We start from the raw sequence: 24505 nt of genomic DNA on the forward strand, positions 1-24505 counted from the left end.
TCTGAAATGTCATGTTACAGCTTTTCTCCAGGAAAATCAGACACAAGGTTTGAAATCCCTCTGATAAAGGAAAAGTCCTGGATCTGTCTCATCATGTGCTAAGATTGAGGATAGATCATTAGATTTCTTTATTGCAAGAAAGAGACATGGCCATTGTAGTTTTCTAAGAGCATACATATGTAAATATTAATAAAGTACAGACTAATAGCCAATTAAAAGCCATCTGGGTAGTTTAGCAAAAAAAGGCCATCTGCATTTGGAGACAGCTCATATGATGAAAAAGCATCACCTCAGCTTACCAGGAGCAGAGTATTTCTGGATATACACAGGAGCCAAGCTTTTTGGGTAGTCAGCTACTACTAACAAGAAGAGTATCAAGACACATGAGCTTTTATCTGTTCTCCTATCTCACCAGCAAAGATAGGACAGTCATTTTGCGATGGCATAGATTATATGCACAAATGACAATAATTACCAACTCCAGAACTGCAGGATAAAAACCCTAGAAGAAAACCTTGAGATTGAAATAAACCTTCCAGCCAAGGTCAAATCCCTTAAAATACAACAAAAACTTACCTTTCCTCATGCCTGCTCTGTGAATTACATGCACTTTAACAACAGAAGACAAAGAAAACAAAGAAGACAAAGAAATTACTTCCACTTTGAATTATGTCAGCTCCAAAATATTCTTCTGTTTCATTACAATTTTAATAAATGAACAGCCTTAGCCCTGAACTTGAGTAGTAACAGAGGATACTATTACAAATATAAAATTGGCATCAACTTTAGCTGAGTCTAACTTAGTAATACCTCACTCAGTGTCACATTCCCTGCCTCATCAGTTTAAAAACAGACTTCAATTTTCCTGTCCAAAACCTTTAAAATCCTATTTTCATACCATTTTTCTCCATCCCATTAAAAACCCCACACATAGTAAGAAAAAGCCCACCCACACCACAAAAACCCAACCCAATCACCATCTGGTGGGAATGCAAAAGAGGTTGATTCTAAACAGACAAAACTGAAAGGAGTTGTGAAAGCAGAGGATGCAACAGCTCCACAGTTTTGACCTTTAGAAAGACCCAGCTTTTCAGCAAACACAAATTCCTTTGTATTGGATGTGAAATGGCAAATATTTCCTGTTATTAAGGAAGGTTTTGGATTACCTTCTCCTCAATCAAATACAAGACTTCTGATAGCTGACAACAATGACAATAAAAAGACTGTTAAGACTCTTCTGAAGCTGAACTTAAAAGCAGATCACGTTGCTATTGTGAAGAACAATAACACTGCATACATGGCCATCACAAAAATTGCATTAAGCTTTTTTGATGGTGCAAACAATTTCAGGGTTCTGACAGCTAGGAATTATTCCTCTCCTAATTTCAGATATAAAACCAACAACCATGGAACATGAAAACTAATGACCTGCTGCTTTAAAGGTGAAGATATCTGAAAATAAAGACTGAACTTTAACCCTTTGGTGCCATCATAACCACAGCTCCCACAAATATCCCAGGCTTACAAATACAGCTTTCCTATCAGCTTAGTTTGGAAAGAGCTGCCAGAATTTTTAACAAGGCTTTGAATCACGGAAGGGTTTTGTCTTTGGGACTTTTCACTGGTGATTCCACAACTGCAGAGTTTTGTTCCTTTATTCCCTCCATACCATGTTTTCAGCTTCAGTGGTAATAGAGGATGCCAACTGGTTCGTTATCATTTCAAAGCAAGAGGTAGCCTTTAAGTAATCAAACAAATTTTTGTGTAGTTCAGAGCAGAAACTGATGTTACATGCACAGAGCCCATTAAAAAAAGCACAGATAAGATGCAAAACAACAAGGCTCTTCAGTTCAGTATGAAATCTGGTACTTTACCTGGGTAGTCAAGTTCAAATTACTACTTTGTAGCCAAATTTGAGTATGCAGTTATAATGCACAGGCTGTTACATCAAAACAGCTTATTTTATCATACCTTTACAGTTTAACTACCACTAGTCACTGAAGCAGAAGAAACAGATCTGAATCTACAAGATACTCCACATTCTCACCCCAATCTAGCAATGCACCAAAGCAGCAGCTGATCTTTCAGCACAGAGTCCCTCTGAAGAGTTTCCTGACCAGGATCAAAGTATTCACATCATATCTAACATAAGAGAATCAGCTCCTGCCTAGTACGTCATGCATGTGATTCGCACCTGAAACATGAATCAGCTCCATGATGCTGAGTATGGCTAACTGAGGAACAAGTTTAATATGCAACCACAGGAAAGAGAGGTCAGTAAGACCTTTGAGAAGTCACCTAGGTCATGCCTTCAGCAATGACATCAACTACAAAATCACACAGAGGAGAAAATAACCCATACTATATAATGATACCAATAACAATCATAGGCAGCTAGAAATGGGAAAACAGCACAAAAGGTAATTAAACTGATATAAAGAAGTAGGAGAAACAAAAACTAAAGAAAAAAAGGAAAATAAAAAGATGGTGTCCTGGTTTCTAGAGTAATACTTCATAGAAGACATAGTTTAGTCTAACATCAAATGGCAGCTTTAACTCAAAAATTTGTAGATTAGTTATTTGTAACTCCAGCTAATTGCACATGGCATGCCCTGTGAATCGAGAGATAATTAAACACATTAAGTGACAACAATTGAATTCTAAGAATACACTTGATCCCCTTGAGGCCCAATTTTCTCTGTTTTAATCCTGCTCACTTATTTCCACTTAAATAATAGCTTTGCTTGCCTCTGGCTGAGCAAAGTTCAGGATTACACCACTAATTAACTAGCGGCACTGGGATTTCTAGGCCTACACAAAGTAGCGAAGACTTAAATTGAGCAAGTGCCCTAGAAACTCTGCTATGCCACTGATCTTTACTTCTTTGGAACAGAAATTACTTTCTTGGTTCATCTGTGGTTGGGTTACATATTTTCAAAGATTACATAGCACCGGTCAATGCAAGAACATGACCTTGCAGAGAAAGCTCCCTATATTATGAAAGCCTCTACAAGGTAATCTTAATTGTCTGAATTCCTACTTGTATGGACTGATTCTGAGAACTTACACACAGCCCATGTGCAAATTCTTTCTGGATGTCTCCACTGACTGCAAATTTAGACCTCTATGAACTTAACTGCACCAATTCTGCCTTTGCAGAATGGTATGACCAAAGGGAGCCTAAGTGAAAGGGAACTGGCTATTACATGCAATTCATCTTTTCTGAGTAGAAAAAAAAACCAAGATTCCCAAAGAGTTTATCTTGATTTGAAACTGAATGTTTAAAACACCTAAAAGCACTCTAATTGAAAGTATATTCTTAGCAAATATGACACATACTGTTATTACAATGTTCAACTTGTTGTCATTTTACTTTGACATAATGAAACAGTCCTGAAATAAAAAACACTTCTATGGAAACTCTCACATCTCACTGCACAAAGATACACGTGGTACAATGCATCTTTGGGAAACTAAGTGGGAATTTTGAAACCTACCCCTTTCAGTATTCAACAAGTAGCGTTCAACTCTTCCTGTAGGCATTTTTCTTTTCCAGAAAGTATTAAAGGGCTTTTTTCTGATTAAACCAAAGACAGCCAGTAATCACATTTAAGAAAACCTATTTAAAAAATTTTAGTATAAAAGCTAGAGTGGAGTACTGTGTGCATCATAGCATAAGAACTAAAAACTGTCTAGCTCTTGTGCCATATTTCAAGTGTTTCCAACTGTCCTGTAGCTTCAGACTACTTGCAGTTTCCAAAACAGTTGATGGAGAATTAAACCACACCTAGACATGTTTCATAGGGCACATTACAAGTTCCCTAAAACACTTTACCATTTCACATAAAAGAAAGAACATATTTATTATGCTCTCTGCAGCTAAATTGCTATGCAATTATTTTGTGCCTTCTCGAGACAATAATACTTTTTGACAGTGTCATTTAAGTGTTCTGCATTCATCTCACAGAGCTCGAGATCGCTCAAATTTAATCAAAATTTCTTTGATAGGCAAAATAGGCCTGCAAGCAACGACTATTTTTTAAATATTTCCATTTCATTGAGATGAACTTTTGTTTGTTTGTGAGGTTTTTTCCTAAGAATATTATTGCTAGATACTATTGATCCATTATGATTGACACTGAGTATCTAGAAAGAGTTTTAGATATTTTAAAAAGATATTATCAACTGAATCTCTTGATAAATAGGTATTTTGAAAAGACACACAGTGAGAGTTTGATTTAAGTGCTATTTTTATAAGTAAACCTGAGAGAGGCAAATCAGGTTAACAAAACACATCAACTTCAAAACCTATTTGTTTATCTTAAAGTATTTTACTACTGGAGAAAGAAAAAATTACTTTTTTTGCCTTTAATCCCCCAAACTTCTTTATTTAAACTGAAGTTTACAAAGTATTAGCTGTAAGTTTCTGAACTGCATACTTGGAAATGCGTAGTTCTCTGGGCAGCTCACAGACAGAGGGAAACACCCCTTCCTGACCATAAAAGGTCTGAGTGCATGTTCTCAAGTGGAAAATGTGTGGGATCTTATTTACAAACGTATAAATACATGCCATTCCTTTGCGCTCACAGGCACTGTTGAAAGCGAGCCAGAAAAGGAAGTACTAGCAACTTGATCTGAGATTTCTGTTACATTTTGTCTGGCATGGTATCACTTCAGCCTGTATTTTCAAAATTGTCTAATTATTGTAGTGAATAAGGTCAGAAAATATTGCCCAAATATGAATTGTGTTTTTCAGTCTGTGCTTCAAACATCTATTTCTCCTCATTCCTCCCCCAATACCTTTATACCCTCCTAAGGCAGAGACAGGAGACCTGGGGAAAAAGCTCAAGAGATCAGTACTGAATCCAGCAGCAACCAAGAAATGAACCTCTTGGCAAGCAGCTTTTCCCTTGGAAAGGGTTTCCAGCGGCCAAGAGCCACTGGCAAGCAGTGTGGCACTGGCACCGTCCTCAGGGACACCAGTCCCTGCTCTTAGCACTGCCTACCAAGAACCAGGCTTGCTTCACTACAGGCTTGACTTAGCAGGGTCATCCAAATTTCAGCAGAGCATGCTGTTCATGATTGCAGAATTCATTCATTCTCCCAAAATCCAGTAGAGCGAAAAAATAAAACAAATAATAGTTCAATTGCTAGGCTCTCTCTAAATATAAAAGGTAATCTTGAAAAATACTCTTCCAAATCATCTCAAAATAAAATACAAATCATTTTCCAGGGTAAATTTAAAGGTGACTTTCAATTTGACAATTTAAACAAAATAGTGCCATGTCATTTTCTAGAACTGCAGATTTTAAAAATACTACTAGAAAATAAGTACCTAGTTCTTATCTTGTCATCTCTACCTGATAAGGTTAGGGAAGATTATCATTTGAGCAGGTGCTATTTATTCCATGCATAAGAACTGGAACTTCAGAGCACAGAACAAACCAGAGGTACACGAGTTCTCTATTAATTTACTTTTCTAAGAATATTTTTTATTTTGGTTGCAGTCAACCCCATTCCTAAATGCAGAATGGCATCCAAATGCTGGCTCAGGTGAAAACGGAAAGATAGTTAGGTGAAGCATCTGGTATTCTAAAATATGTTTTTCCTAATGTAAGAAACCCTAGAAAATATTCTGTTTAAAGAGGAGGGGGGAGTGGAAATCAACCCCTATCCACACACAAGGTAGACAAAGGTGTGGTTACCTCATGAGAGAAACTCAATAGTAAAGAAATAAAATTCAAGTCTAAAATAGGGCAAGTAACAGGAACCAGCAACTCCTTTGCAATATGTTAATATCACTGGCCACACTGAAGAACCTACTTACATCCAGGGGCAGGTTCTTCTTTGAACTAGGATCTAAAATAATCAGCAAGGAAAAAAAAAAAGACAAAAAAACAAACAAACAAACAAAAAAACCAAACAAAAAAAAAAAAGAAACAAACAAACAAAAAAACACACACACACACACAAACCCCTAAATCTGTGCTCTTAGGCAGAGGCATAATGGACGAATAGATTCTGGCCATGAAGGTTTACAAACTAAAAAAATGTCTATGGGAAGAAAACCAAGGCCAAAACAAACAGAACACCACTTGACTCCACAACCTAACACTAGGAAAGAACACTTGAGAAAGTTTACTTTCCATTTTTACAGTCACCACCTGATTTACAGCATCTTTTACCCATATTAACAATGATATACTTGAAGTGGAACATTGAAATGTCTTGATCTTGTGAAATTTATAGCTTTGACTCACTGCAGTCTCTATCACTTCCAGATCTGAGCACAACACAAAGCAATTTCTAGCATCTTTTCCCATGTGCAGAGCTGCTGTCTGTCCTTCTGGGCCAGGACTGCATGGCTGAGGGGAAAACCTGAATATTAAGAACTTGAAGCAAAAGCATGGAAAACTAGAGAAAACACTATTACTGTGTTAATCCAGGGTCTTCTCATATCTTGAATACTGCTCCTCAGTATTTCTTGATACTTGAAATACCAGAAGATACATGCTTTATGTGCATTTTTGCTATAGACAAACACACAAACACTCTGCAGAACAGTGTGGCAGATGCAAGGCTTGGAGAAGCTTCTAGCTGAGTCTCCACAATAGCTGGTCAAATCTAAAAGTCATAGGCAAAACCAAAGAGCAAGATGATACTGAATAACATGAACCAACAGTGTGCATGAAACAGCCAAAATACGATATTTATCAGTTATGTGGTTAAACTTTCTCACTAGGAACTGTAAATAGCAAAAGTTTTCAAGACACCAAAAATCCCTTGGGCTACCAAACACCCAAATTCTGCCTGCAAGTTATAAAAATTTCTGACTCCTACAACACTGGAAGGCAGGAGAATACTCCAGGGAATCATTGCTACATTCCTTACTGAGTATTGTCAAGCAAAACACAATGAGCCAACTATACCTTTAATTTGGCCTGAAATGGCTGCTATTACCTCCTAGAACTTTCTCAGGGAATTGCCTTGGCACACAGGTCTCATTACTAGTGTTTTCTTTTAATCTACAGTCCTGAGATCACAGCATTATACCTAATCTTATCTCTTCCTTTTGGCCTCATTACCATTTGATGATATTCAAAATTCATGTATTATTCCATATCTTTAATTACCTTGCCTTGCCTACCTTTAATAAAATTGTTTCATCTCAAATACAAAGCACTTCTTTTTGAGTACAATCAACAACATTTTTTCTTGAATTCTCCTCAGCCTAATATTAATTATATAAGCTACCTACCACTAAGTTTTACTTCTTTAAAAATATCCATATTTACAAGGTAAACTTATAATTCTTATTTAATTTTTTTCTTGGTAAATAGCAGTCATGTCTGAGTGAACTTTGCAATTTTTCTGCCTATAATTCTGTTCCATTTATCTTCTCTGTCTCAAAGATTTTAGTTCTCTTTTCAAGCCCTGGTTCCTACAGTTTCTCCAAGTTAAAAATGAAATTTAACAAATTGACCTTTAGTCACATCTTCCATGTAAATATCTCAAAAAATCCTAAAACAGATCCAAATTAGTGTAAAGCTGGGCAACAGAACAGCAGCTACATTCTTAACAGATGCAAATGGTAGATAAGAACCTCAAAGTAGTTAATAAAAGGTTGCTCTAATTGCAGACATTATCATAGAGCAAGAAAATTAAGTGTTTACAAAGGAATTTATGGGGACCAAAAGCAATTCTCCAATTTCATTTTGGTCAAAACAGTGTGCTAACCTGCAGCAAGTGATAAGGTATGTCAGTCACTGTCTCAACCCTCCAGCATGAATGGGGAGAGAGAAAGGCAAAAACATAACAAAACAAGCAACAAAACCCTCACAAACAGAAGAGCCTTCATGTCCCCTCCAGTACCAACACAGATGGAAGACCAGCACAGTCTTCAAACCCTCTACATCTAACACTCTGTATTTCTTTGAAAGCCTACTCAGGTAGTAGCTAAACCTAATTTCAACTAAGAGACAAGAACAGGACCTCAGCCTTGTGTTTTCAACTGCTAACTGCTCATGCTTTGTTACTACATGAGTGATGCCATGATACCAAGAAATATGACAGAGGTGTTACACACAGAGGCTGTCATTAAATGAAGTCCATGGCAACATTTTTGCCTCAAGGCAGTAATAAAAAGGTCTTAATGATCCTGGAAGATTTCTGCAAGTGCTTCAACAAAGTTGTTGGCACTACCTAAAACCTAATATACAGCTACAGCTTGACAAGTGTATATTTAAATTGCGTATGAATACAATTGTTGGAGGTGGCATCTTCATCATTAGATAACCCTCTGCAGAGAGATCAAGATGGTAAAATTCTAAAGCAAATTATGAGAAAGCTATGAAAAGAAAACAGAATTATTCCTAACCTCAGAAATTAACAACATAGAAATATTTTACTTCACCTTAAAAAAGACAAGTAACTATGTGAAGCTATTTAGAGAGTCATTTTCAGGACATAATCCCTTTGAATGTAATATTATTTATTTGAACTGGTATTTGTAAATAGAGGTTTGAAGAAGTAGGGAAAATATTGCACCTAGAACCAATGTACCAGATACTCTATTTATAAAGGAATAAAATTCAGAAAACCTGAATTACATGGAGAAGGCTTCGGTTGTGGAGCTGAATGAAATTCCAGAGCAGGAAGAATTTTAAGAATAAGGGTACCCACCTTAAAAATAAAACACAAACGTAACTGTCAGAGAATGAAAGTAGTTTCTTTGAATTAGATCTTGTTTGCTTACAAACATTCTTAAAATCTTTATGGTATTACTACTTTTGCCTTGCTACTGTCACTACATTTTAAACACGGAATTTTTGGAACTGCAAAAGACAAGCATCCGAGCAGTATCTCTTCTTCTGCTGAAGAGAAAGCATTTATTCACATTACCTGGCTAAAAACCACCAATATCTTTCATGGAAAAGATCTAGAGAAAAATTATTTACCAGATATAGCATTATTGGATGCCCCATTTTTTAAAACCATCTTTCTTATGGTGCTTCTCTAGTCTTTGCTACCAAAGGTAGCAGTAACATAAACATCTTGGTCCTTTGAGCAAATAATCCCATTGTGTTTGTGGGGCATTCTTTGTTATCAAGTCATCTGGAACAGAAGGACTCATGACTTTCTGTTTTGTGCAGTCTTCAGGAACTGCACCCCAGACAACTCCAGTAGGATGCAAGATCTTTCCCTCTAGCCCTTTCTAACTGTGACAGAAAGCAGATGCCAGCTGAGCACTCAAAGCCTGATGCCGACCATTATAACTGCTATTTCTGCTAAGGTGGTTCCAGAGATTTCAGGGCTGTTCACAGGAAGAGAAATTACCAAAGCTCCTCTTCCTCCTGTTTTCCCCATCCATATATAAATACATATCTAATAATTTCTGATCAAAATGTTTTTGGCTGGTGCAAGATGCCGACCTTTCTATTCAAAAAGAGCAACCCTCTCACCACTGCCAGGTTTGCACACTTCTTCCTTAGGGTTCAGCTTATTTTAAAAAATCTTCCAAAATGCACACATCCACACACACCCACCCCAAAAAAAAAAAATCAGGAAGAAGAGATAAGAAGGGAAGCAAGGGAAGCATTGGATGCAATTTTATTTATCCTCAAAATCATTTCAGGCATTATGAAATTAATACCACTGAGCAGTTTGTTACATTCTATCCTCTGGCTTTCAGGATCAAGTTCCCAGTGTCAGCATAAGCAAGTGCCAGAAAAGCAGAAAAGTTACTATGTTGATAATTTTCAGAGATACCTATCATTTTCCAATTACCATTAGGTTTCATTTTTTAAATGCTTCAGTCTTGATCTTTAGAAGTATTATTATTTCCTCTTGTTTAAAATAATGACAAGTATTGGTACAAAGCCGTCCCTGAAAGCCACACTTACTGGCCACACAAAAGACAAGCAATTTGAAAGGCCATGTATCATATCTTAATTTTGGTGCACCAGAAAAAAAACACAGGAAAGTAGAGATTGCTCATGTTATTAATCCAATATTGATAAAAAAACCTACGCATCTGCTACTTTATCTCTAGTTCATCAGACATATAAATGCTTAAATGTTTTAGCATAAAAAAAAATTGTAACAGCTGAAAAAATGTTTCTCTCTTCACTCCATGGGATATGAGCCCTGATTACCTATATGTTTAAACCACCGACACTATACACACCCTATGTTTTGAGGAACAGCCCATCAAAAACGGCTGCCAGTAATGCTGAGGACAAACCAAGCCAGTATATTGCAATGTTTATGAACTGATCACTGTCTTTGCTGTTTACAGCTTCATCTCCTGTACCAGTGAAAAATCTTCCAAACTCCCCTTTTAAATACCTCTACATGATGGAAAAATCAGGTGATAACAATCTAGAAGTATAAAATAAGTTCCTCATGCACAACAGGATGGAAAAAATAATTAACCCCATTCAGTAATCATCAAAGAAGAGCTTCTGTGCTGGAGCCCTTTTGTTCATTCTTCTACTACAGAAAGGAAAAAAGATGCAGAGGAAAACAATTTCCATGTAGTGTTGTCACAGCATCTTGGTTTCTTCTATTGTTAACTTTCAACACAGACTTCTTTCACATTTCTGTCTTTACCTGTCAACATATACTACTTCCTTTATGCTGTAAGTAATTCGATGTTGTTCAGCTATTCTGCCAATTGCAAAAAAGAGCATTTATCCCTTGCCATAAAAGCAGAAGCATGGGGGGGTTTGTTACAGTTTTCATCAAATTTTTAACAAGAGCATAGATATTCATATCTGTGCATTAGTATTTCTCTGTAAATGGAGTAGAGATCCTGTTTCTCAGCATACAGCTTGGATTCCTTAGATTACCAAGTATAAGAAAGCTATAAAATAAAATAAAAATAAGAAAGCATGATTAGCTTTTATCTTTCAAATACTATTTTACATGAATAAACTTTATTACACTTTAACCATTATTAGGGTTTTTTTCAGATAAGAAGTAATTCAGATGCTGTAAATTATTTTTATAGCTAGACAGACACAGCCACCATAGCAAACACGAACACAATTGCTGGGTTTTATTTCACGTTTAATAGACATAATCAAAAATCTGAAAAAGAAGTCATCAAGATGCTTCCCTTTTCCAGGCTTTGAATTAATGACAAGGTCTTGATCTTGCAAATGTGCATCATGTAACTTTTTCATTCTAACTAGATCAAATCACTTCCCAACTTCAATGGAATTCCTCATACAAGGTCAAGCCCTTTTGTGTATCTTAGGGAACAACTCCGCAATACATCTTTGCATCTTTTACATCTATCCAATCCAAAGTACTGCCAGTGGGGAAGTTCAGGGATTAGAGCTAGTCAGCTGGTAACACACTATTTATAAAACACTATACATACTTAGCATGTATAATAAATTGCTAGTGGATATAATGGCATACTTTATAGCAATTAGCAACTTTAGAACTGCTTTTATGTTAAGGATTTGACTAAAGCAGTGACAGAAATTAATATTTTTGATAACAGCTTACTTTTATTTAAGTATGTTATAAGATATCTTTTAGAGTAGACTTTGAGTTTCAAAGTAATGAATATTCAGCAAAACAATGGAAAGAAAAATGCAACAGAAAAACCAGCTACCTCTGAAAATAATTATATTTTAGTTGACTCTGAAGTCTTAAATCAGCCAAGGGATTGCAGTAGAGGCAGCAATAAAAAATTGTTTTTAATAAATTAGTTATTAACAAATACGTGATCATGCACTTAAATTTAGAAAATCCAAAACACTGAAAAAGCCAAACAAAAAAAAAGTCCTACATATTCCAAAGTTGTTTTTGAAGATCCTAGAGTAGGGCTAGGGAATCAGGACCCAGAAACCAATAGCTCCTATATTCTGCATTCAGTAGCAACATCTGGGTACACACAAATTCCAAAACCAGATGCTGTGAACCCTCTGCCACCACACATTATCCCTCTGTGGAGCAGAGAGCTCAACATGCAGCTTGGATGTGGCCAGTGATACACATGTTCAAAAGCCACTATTGCCTGGAATTGAATGATTTTAAAAACAGTTGACATGCAGAAGAGCAGAGAAGATTCCATTCTTGCCAAACCCAAGAAAATGAAAATAAAATGTAAATATTGTCATGTTACCTAGCATCAGTTGATCTCTATGTAGATATAAAAGATTACTATTTAAACTCTACACAATTTATTGAATGTTTTAGGACCTATTAACACACTGATAGCCCACCTTGAATTCATTCAAAATACTTTTGGCTCCAATATTCACCACTGCTTGCCCAAGCCAACTTAAAACAAGAGAGTCTCTGATTCTTGCTTTCTGAAAAACTAGAGTTTTCATTTCATTTCTTTTAACTATGTTAAAAACAATAACAATTTGGAAACATTTCACTGCTACTTCATTGGGTATTACCACTACACCAACTTCCACGTGCATCTTGACAAATGAGGCACATCAGAGTTCTGTAAGATTCTTGCTGATAAGGCAGGCACACACTTTAGAAACATGTTTATCTTTCTACTTGACAACTATACAAAACCATCTTTTTCCCCACAAGCAATATGAAAGTTTTGCAAATCAGGTAGGTATTTAAGCAACAGAGCTCTCTTTACTGTCATACTTTGCCGAGGTGTGGCATTCTTGAGGTGTTAGGTAATATCAAAGACAATCTCAGTGGTCTCCCTTCAAATGAAAATTATTCAACTTGATGTCTCAGGTTTCAACTTTTATATTTTTCAGATTGTATTCTACTTTAGTGTGTAAGTCTAGGCTTCGTATTAGGGGACAGTAAGCTCTCTCCACAGAATAGGTAGACAAAACAATTCCTTTTCTAGCTGGGGACCCAAGGATAGCCGATCCAGATCTCAGGCCCAAGAGCATAAACAACAGTGGACCGAAGAGAGAAAACAAGAAGGATGGAACTTCATGGGCTAAAGCTGTAATTGGACAATTAGCTCCAATATGAAAATGGACCAAAACTTATAAAAGTGTGAGATCTGTGATCTGTTGTTCATTTTGTGGCCATTTTGGGTTGTGCTGCCCAAGGTGGATCCATTTGAGACCTCTTAATAAATACCTACTTTACTCCTTTACTCTTTAGCTCTGTCTAGTCTCTGTTCTAGGTCAGCCTTCACAAGGTATCAAACTCTAACTCTATGCCAGTACTGTTTGGACTCAGCCTGGGACACCCACTTCCCAACACACATACCAGTTCTTGTAGGTACTGAGAACAGGTATAGAATAAAGATTCCCAAGGAAAAACCACAAAAAAAAAAAAAAAAAAAAAAAAAAAAAAAGACTGTTCTTAGCATCTTATGCCAATCTTTATAAAGGTTTTTAGGCAGATAGGTAAGGATTGCTGAAAGATTCAACCATCCACAAATTCAATCTCCATTTCAAAGCTGCATTAACACTACAGGCAAGTACTTTGGGACTTCTCATAACAGCAAATACTGTGAGAAATATAGTGAGTGCTTAGCAGAAATTTTTAGAGTATTTAAAGTTTCAGACTCCAGTCTGCCTATAAATATTATAAATATACCTCACACCTTGGTCCTGGGATTTTTGAATGACACAAATAAAGCAAGGCCATCAAGAATCTTTAGCCATATTTTAAAACAATAGGCAAGATCAAATCCAACAGTTCAATCTCCTTTTATAATGTTTGTTTTGGAGCCCTTTCTTGTTAGCTGTCAATTAAGAGGTTTTACCTCCCTTTCAGATCCATTATAGTTTCACAAGCAACAGAAATGTTGGCAGGTATGAACCTCCCTGTGTAACAACAGACCAACTAAGTAATAAGACATGGAAATCTTTAAATATTAAGATAGATCACTTCCCCAAAATTTCCTTTTGAAACATAAATTGTCAATAATACACATATAAACCTTTTGCACTTGACACTGTCTGATGCAATATTCATTCAAATCACTTTCTGAAGGACTTCTTCAAATGCTGCATAATCACACATACACATTATCCAGGTAAGAACTGTTAGTTTCACAAGCACATTATCAAGCCCAAGAGAGATACATCAACAGTTCATTATTTAGCACTGTACATACAAATAAAGAGCTTCACCCATGTACAGTTAATTACTACCAACTCCAGACTTGTGCTTAGCAAAGTTATTTTCTTTCTGAAATGATCTGCAGATTTTAGTGCATGAAGAGTTATGAAAGGCAATTGAAGTTGCTTTGGGAGTCAGAGAGCGAGCACATCTCATGAGAAGGCAAGCACCCCACAGTAGCTAACACCAACATCCTTCCTCTAAATGTGAGAAAATTGTCCATCCTCAGGCTTATATTTACATCAAAGCAAATAAATGACCCACAGAATGCATCTTAACATGCAGAAGTCAGAGTTATCATTTTTTAACTCCTCCCCAACAAGTGATAAAATTGGGAGGGCCTTGCAAGGTGATGCACCATGGATAAGATGTTCAGTGCTTCAATGAGATACAACACACTTTTCTGTGACTAACACAGCTTAACTTGGATCAGTCACTGCTGTTCTGTGCAAATCTATTTATACTGACAGAGTAGAAAGCCAAAATGGTTGCTTTGTAATTAGTTCAGGCATGTTTGAATCCAGAAGGGAAACTCTTTTAGTTGATTTTCCCTGGGAATACTACAAAGTTCCACTACGGCTTCCAGTGTAACCATGAAGATTAAGAAAGGCTCCTCATTCACCTAGAAAAATAACAAATCACAGTACTGAATTGTTCTGTATCTTGGCTTTACTCTGAATGTACTGAAATGTTTGAAAACACTTTTTCTGAAAATTTGTCTTCTCTAGTGTCAAAGGCATTCCTGGCAGAGAAAGAAAATCTTGTTGAGGGCAAAATTCAGTCAAGATGACTGTAAAAACCTAATCCACACCTTTGAATTTGGACTGAATATCCATCACTTAAACATCTTGTAAATGACCCAATTTGTTTACATGGCCCTGTAGCTTTTTATGACTTTTCCATAAAGAAGTTATTACATCCATTCCTTTTATTTTGTTTTAGAGCATTTGAATGAGCCCCAGAACCACAAGCAAGTGAAACAGATTCTCTGCAGATGGAAGTGGCCTCATATAACTCTCCACTACCGGTGAAATAGTCAGAACAACACTTACAGTTTGCAAAATGCCATACCTTCACACACAGCAAAAGAATTTCCTGTGCCATATGTTTTTTTTAATGTTTAACTATTGTATTAAATGAGTTCTGGTTTCCCTGTCAATCCAAGGAGGAACTTGGAGCCCCTAGGACTAATGCCTTGGATTGTTTGGAACAAGGGTGAGCACAGTTGGATGGTTACACAGAGAATTACACTGGGGGAGAAAAAGTAATAAAATAGAAAAAAAAAATCAAACTTAGATATTCTAGCTGCTATCATACAATAGCTCATCCAATTAAGCTCCCTAAATAACAGCTTAGTAAAAGACTGGACAACTGAGTTTTGTGAAAAAGACTATAACTAAAGATAACAATTCAAACAAGTGATACTGTGCATTTATTCAGAAATAAGTACCTCTTCCAGCAAGGTCATTTTCCCACTTCATGTGCTTTTAAACAAATAATGCTGAAAAGGAGGCATAGAGAAATTAGGGGCTACAGATTGACAGGGAAGGTGTGTTAAGAGCATGTCCAAAATCATTTTTCCAGTGTAAACTACTCTTCAAACATTACACTCCCTAGTATTTTACACACACAGAAACGTAAACTTTGCTGATATGTGCCAAACTGAATAATGGTTTAAGGAAAAAGGGGCACCACTCCTTTACCTTTTACTGCCTGAATCTAGTTTGAAGCCCATTTATCAGATTACAGGATCAATTCTCTAATAAACTGCAGCATCTAACTCCTTCCCCCCCCCCACCTTCTTACATGACTTATTGCCAATTCATAATAAGAATACTACAGCAGGAGCAATGTAAAAATGAATCAACTGTACGGAAAAAACAAGAAACATTGTTTCCTCTTCCCAAGACATTCTTTGCTTTTTCTGAGATGGACAGATTAAGGTTCCAAGAGAAGCCACATAAGGGTGATAAGGAATCCAACACCCAAAATTATCACTGGCTATGCCAGACATTTGCTGAAACTTGGAACCTCCCCTGCTTTCCTTTAGTAGTACTGTTGTATCATAGGGAACATGTTAGGATAGGTACCCAACCAACAGCACTGTTCATCTAGAAAAACCAAGCCCTAAAAAATTAAAGCCACAGATTTTTTATTCCAGCCATAATGCATGACCAAAGGAAAGCCCCAGCCTGCCTGCTTTTACCAAGCTTTATTCAGACTCAGTGGTACCCTCCACTTCATGTGGAGAAATCAGCACAACAGTGATCAAACTAAGCCATGCCTGCATGCTGTTTTAACACAGTTAATAACCAGTTTTAACTAATTCAATGTTTTGGGCTTTCAGGGAGGTACGAACAGAGAGGACCTTCAGCCTAGAAGAATCTCCTTAAAACATCCATATTTATAATGATACCTTGAATGAATTTACCACAAAATGGCAAGTTTAATGAATAATTTATGGGGATTAATTCACTAAAAGGCACATTGCTGCAGAAAAAAAAAAAAAAAGGTGTTATTGATTATTCCCTTGAACTCTCATTCTCGGTAGTATAAAAGGAAGCCACTTCATGGGAAATAACCTTTGAAAATTTTCTTATTTAATTTCTCTTTCTGCCTGTATTGTATTGAAGGGAGGTTGATTCATATTCTCTTTTCCCAGCTCCAAACACCTGCATATAAAAATGGCAGAAAGAAAATAAAATTCCAAAAACAAAGGCAGCAACCATCACTGTGAAGTTCCTCACTGCAGAGTTAACCTGCATAGTCTTAAATTAGCCCACGAGAATGAGAATAGCCATGCAGAGAAATAATAATCCAGTGGCTCAAAGAGACTTAACTAAACAGCTGAGGAGTTCTTTTAACATTAGCTGCAGCCAGCAGGATCTGGTCAGCAAAGGTGAAAGCACATTGCCATGGCTTGGAGGTGGCACACACTCACAGGATTTGTGGCAAGAAGCCAAGCAGGGTCTGAGCCCAGGAAAAACATTAGGTCATGCCTATGCAGGGAGAACACCAAAGTCCAAAACTGAGGGCATGCTCAACAAAGATGGAATAGCTGGAAGAAAAGTAAGATCAGAAAAAAAAAAATTGCACATGCAAACTCTCATGCAGAAGGTTTGCAGGAGATTGAGGAATTAGCTGGGCTTTCTCCTTTGTTTATACTAGTTTTTTAATAGTTCTTGTATTCTCTGTGTGTAAGACTTTCTCCCAGAGCATCCAGAGTCCTGCTTTTTGTCACCCAGCCAAACAACTGCTGTGGAAACTGAATAAGTTATGGAAATGTAGTGACTTGTTATTGCACACATGCTTTGTAAAGATGAGGTACCTTCACACATAAGAAGACTGCTTGGTATGTTGTAGAATCATGAAATTAAACACAAATAAACCAATGTAACACTGAAGATTTCTTTGAAAAATCTGAGTAGAACGATCCCAAGAAGAGGTGATCAGAAGACAGATGAGCCCTAAGGCTAGGACATCTACAGATGGAGCCAGGAACAAATTTTCCAGGCATTGTCACCTTAAAACAACATCCTACAGTCTAAGAAAGCCCCTTCAAAACACCAGTTGATATTTTAGCTTCACAATAACACCTTATGAATTTTCACTTACCTACTTAAATAAAAGCATTTCACATTCAAGCACAAGCTGAAAAAGTTCTCCCCAAAAGGGAATGACAGGGCTGAGTAAATTTTACCATGCAATTAATTTCTCAGAAACGTTGAAACAAAAAAGCACTCATACAGCCACTTAAGTGCTACTAAAATTACTATGTTTTCTATGTGTAAGCTCTTTCCTTTCTGTTCCAGTAACTTTTTCTAAGTCACACTGGTTTCTGCTAAAAGGCTACATCTGTACAGGCCAATTCTTAAGATGCTTACGCACCAAGAAGTGTATTTCCCATGGCATACACTTTGGGACTAAAAAGCAAAGGCATGGCTCTCTGGCAAAACCAAGAGCTATCTACAAAGCAATTGAAGAGGCTCATTTCCCAATAAGGGAAGTGGGCTTGCTCAGCACATCCTCTTTCTAGTAACCAGGAACTGCCAGACATAGCAAAAACCAAAAGCAGCAACCACCCAACAGAGACAGAAACCCCCAAAACCACTGCTATAATTCACAATCACTGCTGTATGATGTAAGCCAGTACTTTGCTATTACATGTTGACTATGTAATAATTAAGACTCAAAGGGTCTGGAAAAAGTTATAAGATATAAAAGACATTATGTTTATGGGAAGACAAAGTTGAACATAAGCTCTTTGTCAATATAGCTGTCCCTGACTCAAGGTATGCCTCATGTTTCTTCTCCATTATAAAACTCTATCTAACTGATAAACTAAAACCCCCCCAAACAACGTGACAAAGCTTTGAAGTCCGATCTGCAAACTTAACAGGAATTACTTAATGCAAAAATAAGATTTTACGCTAAATTCCATTCAAGACTCCATTTTACACTAAATTCCATTTCAACATTAAAAAAATACATGGACAGGTCAGAATGACTACATATTTGAGACAAGGAGTAAAAAGTCTGTGCTTTTAAAACCCTTATTTTACCTAACAGAAGAAACTGAGAGAAGCAACAGGACTAAGGAGAAGTCCCAAGCATAACTCTGCTGAATGGCAAACAACATGCCAGAAGTCAACTACAAACACAAAAAAATCCAATTTAGAAACTTTCTTCCTCTGCAATTTGTTGTTGCATTGAACAGCTTCTCTAATTTGTCACAATCTTCTGCTTAAAGTCAAAAGAGGATGTGCTGTAACTCATTAATTTCCAGGAAAACAGCTTTAAAACATTTCAAAAATAGCCTTGGACTAGGCAAAAATAGATTTAACTTGAAAAAAATTTGCATAGCTATCAAATTTCCCTTTAGATGACACAGCTTATCTATTATTCTTCCTTATCTTCTCAAAACTAAGACAATTTTTGCTACCCAGCAGTAGTCAATAGGCTGTGCTGGCATTCTTCAATTCAACATGAGCCAGTGGAAGTGGCATTACGCCAGGATAAAGTATCTTCAGTTATAAGAGAGAATTTTGTAGTCAATTTTTTTTTTCTGCTTTCAAGCAAAAGCACTGACATTCCTGTCTGTAAGGATTTAATGTGCTGCATCACTTGGACATCCACATGTTTTCCTGATGTTCAACCCAAGTTAAAGGAACTTAATCAGAAACCCTTTTTTGCGACGCTGTCCCGCTCCCTGAATTAACTGGGAGCTCTCTTTGGACATACACAAATCAGGGAATTCTCTATGTGGTTCAGAGTAGGCGTGGTGATTCTCATCACCTTGAGAATCTTCTTCTGGCACTTCAACTACTCACTCAGCTCCAGCTGCATCCACCAACTTTTCCTAAGGATGGCCTGAAATATGCAAGTTTCAAACTCTGTCTCAAGGACACATTTTGGGTTTGGATTTTTTAAGCTACATAAATCTTTCCCATTTCAGAAGATTTAAGAAATAGATTATGAAGTGTTCAGTTAATTAAACTTATTCTTAGGGTTTCCATTCATGTGAAGGAAGAAGAAAACCAACCTAATTCCTTTTAAGATCTGTGAAAAGACAGATCATGACAGCCACATTACCTGTGCTGCAGACTTGATATAAATCAAGTAAGTGCTTCAGTTTTCTAAGATTTACTTCAGCAACTCTTTTTACTGCAGTTCATTCATACTTGAAACTGACTACAGGAAAATCAGTCTTTTTAGTTGGTCCTGGTGAGTTTCTAACTAACCTCAGGTTCTCAGCCTTCTGAAGTCATTCAGTACTACACTTGAAATGTACACACCATATAAGATGTACACATCATTGCTTATGCCATCCAACAGTAGTTTTTACATTATTTTCTACAGATACACTCATGTTTCTCATAGAAAACATAACAGCTGATAGCTTAGCAAAATTACCTTAAACATTTATTGCATCTTGCTTTCAGGCAGCCAAGAAAACAGGCCTTAGATTCTCCTGCCATCTCATGTTGTAATCAAATCCAGATTAAGGTAATAACATCACATAAGCAGGTGCACTTAAGACTAACAGAGTTAAGTCACTAGAATTAAGTCATTCACAGTACTCAATCTACCAATAGCTCCCTCAGACATTTCTGAAGCTACAGAAACACCATGAAGATACTACATCAAAAACAGCAGTCAAAAGTAGATAGAAATGAAGAAAGTAGAAGTAAACCATCCAATTAATCAAATTCAATATAAGACATTCAGTTTTGTGATTTAAAAGAAACTGAGCATTCAAGTTTTCTTGACTCTTTGCTTCAATATGGAAAAATTGTAGTAAATACATTAAAGAGCCATAAGAGAAATGATAATGCCACCTAAGTATGAAAAACCCTTCAAAGTGTAATCTGACAAAGAATTGTAGAAATTAAATCCACCCAGATAAACAGGAGCCCTCACTACATGCACCACTTACTACTATTTTACTTTCCAGAAAACTGTTGCACAAACTTCTTTGATCCTCCAGATGACTATTTACTCAGTGGAATAAAATAAAAACATTAAATATAAATAGGATTTTTTCACAGAAATTGCATCAAACTCCTTGCTGTCAAGCAAAGTTACAAATAAAACCTGTTAAAAGGAAATCTCACTATAACAGAGGGCAGGCGTATAAAAACATGGAAGTAGTTTTCAGTGGTTTCAAATGGAGCTACACTGGCCCTACAACAACCAACACAGTGAATTTCCAGGAGGTACCAGGAAAACACTGTGTTCTAAAATATTTAATTTACAATTGTAAAAAAAATATTTACACTAGGAAATTGCCACCCAAAATAATATTCACTATGCAGCAAAACCAAGAGAGCTATTCTTATGCAAATACTTAGCAAATGAGTCAAATTGTAATTTTGAAGTTAATATAATCCAGCTATTAAATAAGTAAATATTAGTTAATCCTTAAGCACATGCTTTATCCTCTGAAACACAAGTAGTCCCACTGAATTAATAACTGGTCACAGGCATCTTCAGCATCACCTTGAAGCAATAGCAATAGCATCCATGTGTGCAGCTGAGTAACACTGAAATCCATTCTACTGCAAAACTTCTTGGCCACTTAGCAGTTTTACAAGTTGAGGACAGAATTTTTATTTGTAGACTGCATGAGTAAAAAAAAATCTCCCTCTCTCCTGACCAGAGATTATTTGGCACATGAACAGCAATATCTCATTCTCATACTCCAGGGAGTTTTAACCTGCCTCTAGCTAAAAGCTATACAATCTTTAGATTGCAGCAGAGTGTAAAAATCACTCTAATTAAATCAAGTAAGAACTGGTTCGACTAGTGTTACTGATCCCCCAAATAATTAAAATCAGTTAAGAAAGTCAGAGGTTGGTACTTAGCTATACCTAAACTTGTGCTAGTGTTTTAAAGCAAGTTTTGCAATTCAACAACTACAAAGCAAACCTAAAGTAAGCTACAAGAGGAACCTGGACTGTTCTGAGTATAAATTAACACATAATACAGTTTCAGGACATTTTTTTTTAAATAAAATTTCTCCTGGCTTTGCATTTGTTCTAAGATGTAGTAAATGTATCTTAGAGCATGCCAAATTTCATTGCAAACCAGTTGAAGCCTGACCTAAGGCCACTGTATTTCTGATATATGTGAACAGAATCTAGTTTGCACTGTCACATATACTTACACCTATTTACACCAGTTTTGCTTCTACCTTTTGCATTGTTGTGCTCCCTTTGTTGCACCCTGGAGGCCTTTCAGGGCCCAGCTGCGTTATCCTGGAATCCTGAAACAAACCTTTTAGAGGAGACTGACAGCATAGCAGGTTTCTTTCCAGTCCTGACAAAGTTAAAGCAAAGAATGACAATACTCTGTGTGTCAATAAGCTCCATATGCACACCATGCAAATTTAAGAGAAGGCAGCATAACAGCACAAGACATCAGTATATAATTGCCAAGCCCATTTTGTCACAAACTGGTGCCCTAAAGCCTCTAAACACCAGGTAGGATAGGAAGGGGTGATTTCTCACACAGAGCAGATAATTTCCTGTACTGTGCACAAAGTCTGATTGGTTTCCTGTCAGAACAGCCCAGTCTCTAAGTCTTTTGATCACTTTCCTCTGGCCCTTCACAGTTGCTGCGATTAGAGATTGATCCCCATGCTGCTCTTTGATCAGCAGCTCCGGCAGTCTGCAGGTGCCATATATCATCACATTACCAGGCCACAGCAGTATTAATCTCCCCCTTTTAAATTTGTTAGTGCACTGCATATTCTACCCACTCAAAGAACACTCGCAGAGGTCTCTGAAACTTTGCTTTCTATTAGAAGATATGACATAGAATACTTTTATCAGGGGAGTCCCAAGTTCAAAGTTAAGAGAATTGAATTAGTCTTGAATCTGCGTTTCTGCTTTATTTCATTACAGTTCAGAGAGTTTTGAGAGCTCCCAGCTTGGCCTTTTGTGTTGGTTTGTGCCCAGGGAGAAAGCTTGTTCTAGCTGACATGCTAAGTACTAAATTTTTCAAACACACCCCCCCGCCCCCCACCCTGTACATTAAACACCAGGGTTTCCACGAATGTATGCAAACAGCCTTAATTTTAGATATTCTACAGTAAGTGTGGTTTCATGCAGTATATAACGTTACAGTTTGTAAAGTATTCTTTAAAATGACTTCATAATAGCAGATCAAGAGGAAAGGCGCTTAAAAATCTGAATAATGTAAATCATATGGAGTTCAGAGGCTAAGCAAATTACACACCCCGAAGCTGCCCTTGCTGTATGAAAGGAGTCTTTCTCCAGCTCTGCGCAGCCCCAGCCCAGGGGAACTTGCATTTGAGAGTTTTCTAAACATTTCAGGTACACTTGAAAGTTGAAAGTAATTCTCATTTCCTATGCAGGATTAGCTCGTTTCCAGCCCGTACAAAACACCACTCATTCACGCACAGACACAAAAACCCACCCCCCCGAGAGCGAAGCATTTACGGTACAAAGGTGCGCGGTTCGTTGTTGGGTTTAGGTTGCTGGTTTTCAGTTTGTTTGGTTTTTTAGCAGGGTGAGGCGGTGGACGGGAAGGGGACACATTCTGCACCTCAAGTACCGCAGAAGAGGGAGCCGCCGGGCTCCCCCGGCGGCCGCCGAACCGCTGCTGCCCTTTATCCCGGAGCCGGCGGGCAGAGCCGCGCTGCCCCCGCGCCCACCGCCCCGGGGCCAGGCTCCCGCACCACGGCGGGAGGAGAGGAGCCGGGAGGAGAGGAGCCGGGAGGAGCGCTCCGCTCCGCTCCGTTCCCCGCCGGCCGCACGCCCGCCCCCGCCCTGCCCCGGGCTGCGCAGCGGCGGGCGCTGCGGCTCCTTACCGTTCTGCTCCTTGGCGCCGGAGAAGGCGAACTTGCTGCTGAGATCGGATTCGGCGACGGCCCCCTGCCTCCGGCCGGCCAGGGCAGATGTCAGCAGGAGCAGCCCGAGGAGGAGCATTGGGCCGGCGGGGCGAGGGGCTCCGGCACAGCAGGCACTGGCGGCGCGGCACCGAGGCCCGGGCGTCTCTCAGCAGCGCCCGGCGCGGGCTGCGCCGCTGGGGAGAAGGCAGCACTGAGCCTGCTCTGGCAGCGGAGAATTGCAGGGTAGTTTCCACATAATCCCATCCAAAACTTTTTCCCTTTTTCCTAGAGCCCTTTTCTGTGTCTCCAGGTTTTGTTTTCCTTTGGCTTTTTTTTTTCCCCTCTCTCTCTTAAAAAGGGAAAAAAAAAAAAAAAAAAGGATCAAAGGAAAATCTGGACCCAGACCAGCTTCCCAAGGACTAAACAATCCGTGGCCGTGGCGGGCGGGGGTCGGAGAAGCCGGGGCTGGTGCGGGGCCGCCGCTGCCGCCGCGGAGGAGCGCGCACCTGTCAGCCGGCAGCGGGGGCGGGCGGGGGGCGGGCAGCCCGCGCTCACACACCAGCGCTTCCCTCGCCCGCAGCTCGGCGGCCGCGCTGCCAGCTCGGGCCGTGCCTGCCGGTTCCCCCCTCCCTCCCACGCCCGCCGTCCCATCACGGCGAGGGCGGCACCTGGCGCGGCCGTTTACGCCCCGGGAAGTTGTCGGTGGGAAGAAGGAGGCTGGCGGGCGGCCCCCGCTGCTGCCCCCTCTCCAGCGGCCAAGTGGCGGCGCAACAGGTGCTGGGAAGGGAACCGGGGGGGCTCCCCCAGCCCCGTGTGCCCCACGAAGGGGGCTCCCTCCGCCGTCCCCCGAGGAGGACCGGGGGTCACCGCGGTCCGGAGTCAGTCTGTGTGTTTGGTAATTAGGGCGAGATGCTGACTTACAAGTATTTGTTTACTGGGTTGTTATTATGGTAATTGGGTTTGCGCTTGAAAACTTGGTGCTTGGTTAAACATTTCGTGTAAAGGATGCCCTTGGTAGTGGGAACTAAAACACTGAGAGGAGGTTTTAAAAAGTCTCTGAATACTTTTTTT

At 38.6% G+C, this 24505-nt stretch overlaps 1 protein-coding gene across 1 annotated transcript in view; it reads right to left on the bottom strand.

Moving 5' to 3' along the window:
- PDGFC (platelet derived growth factor C) overlaps nt 1–23758 on the bottom strand; it is a 120436-nt gene extending 96678 nt beyond the window's left edge. The window contains exon 1 of the mRNA XM_053940704.1: nt 23414–23758. Coding sequence (XP_053796679.1) covers nt 23414–23531 — 118 coding nt within the window. The 5' untranslated portion in view covers nt 23532–23758. The remainder of the gene's footprint in view (nt 1–23413) is intronic.
- Between the last annotated feature and the right edge of the window lie 747 nt (nt 23759–24505).

The sequence above is a fragment of the Vidua chalybeata genome, chromosome 4 (genome assembly GCF_026979565.1).
Source record: "Vidua chalybeata isolate OUT-0048 chromosome 4, bVidCha1 merged haplotype, whole genome shotgun sequence".
NCBI classification, from domain to species: Eukaryota; Metazoa; Chordata; class Aves; order Passeriformes; family Viduidae; genus Vidua; species Vidua chalybeata.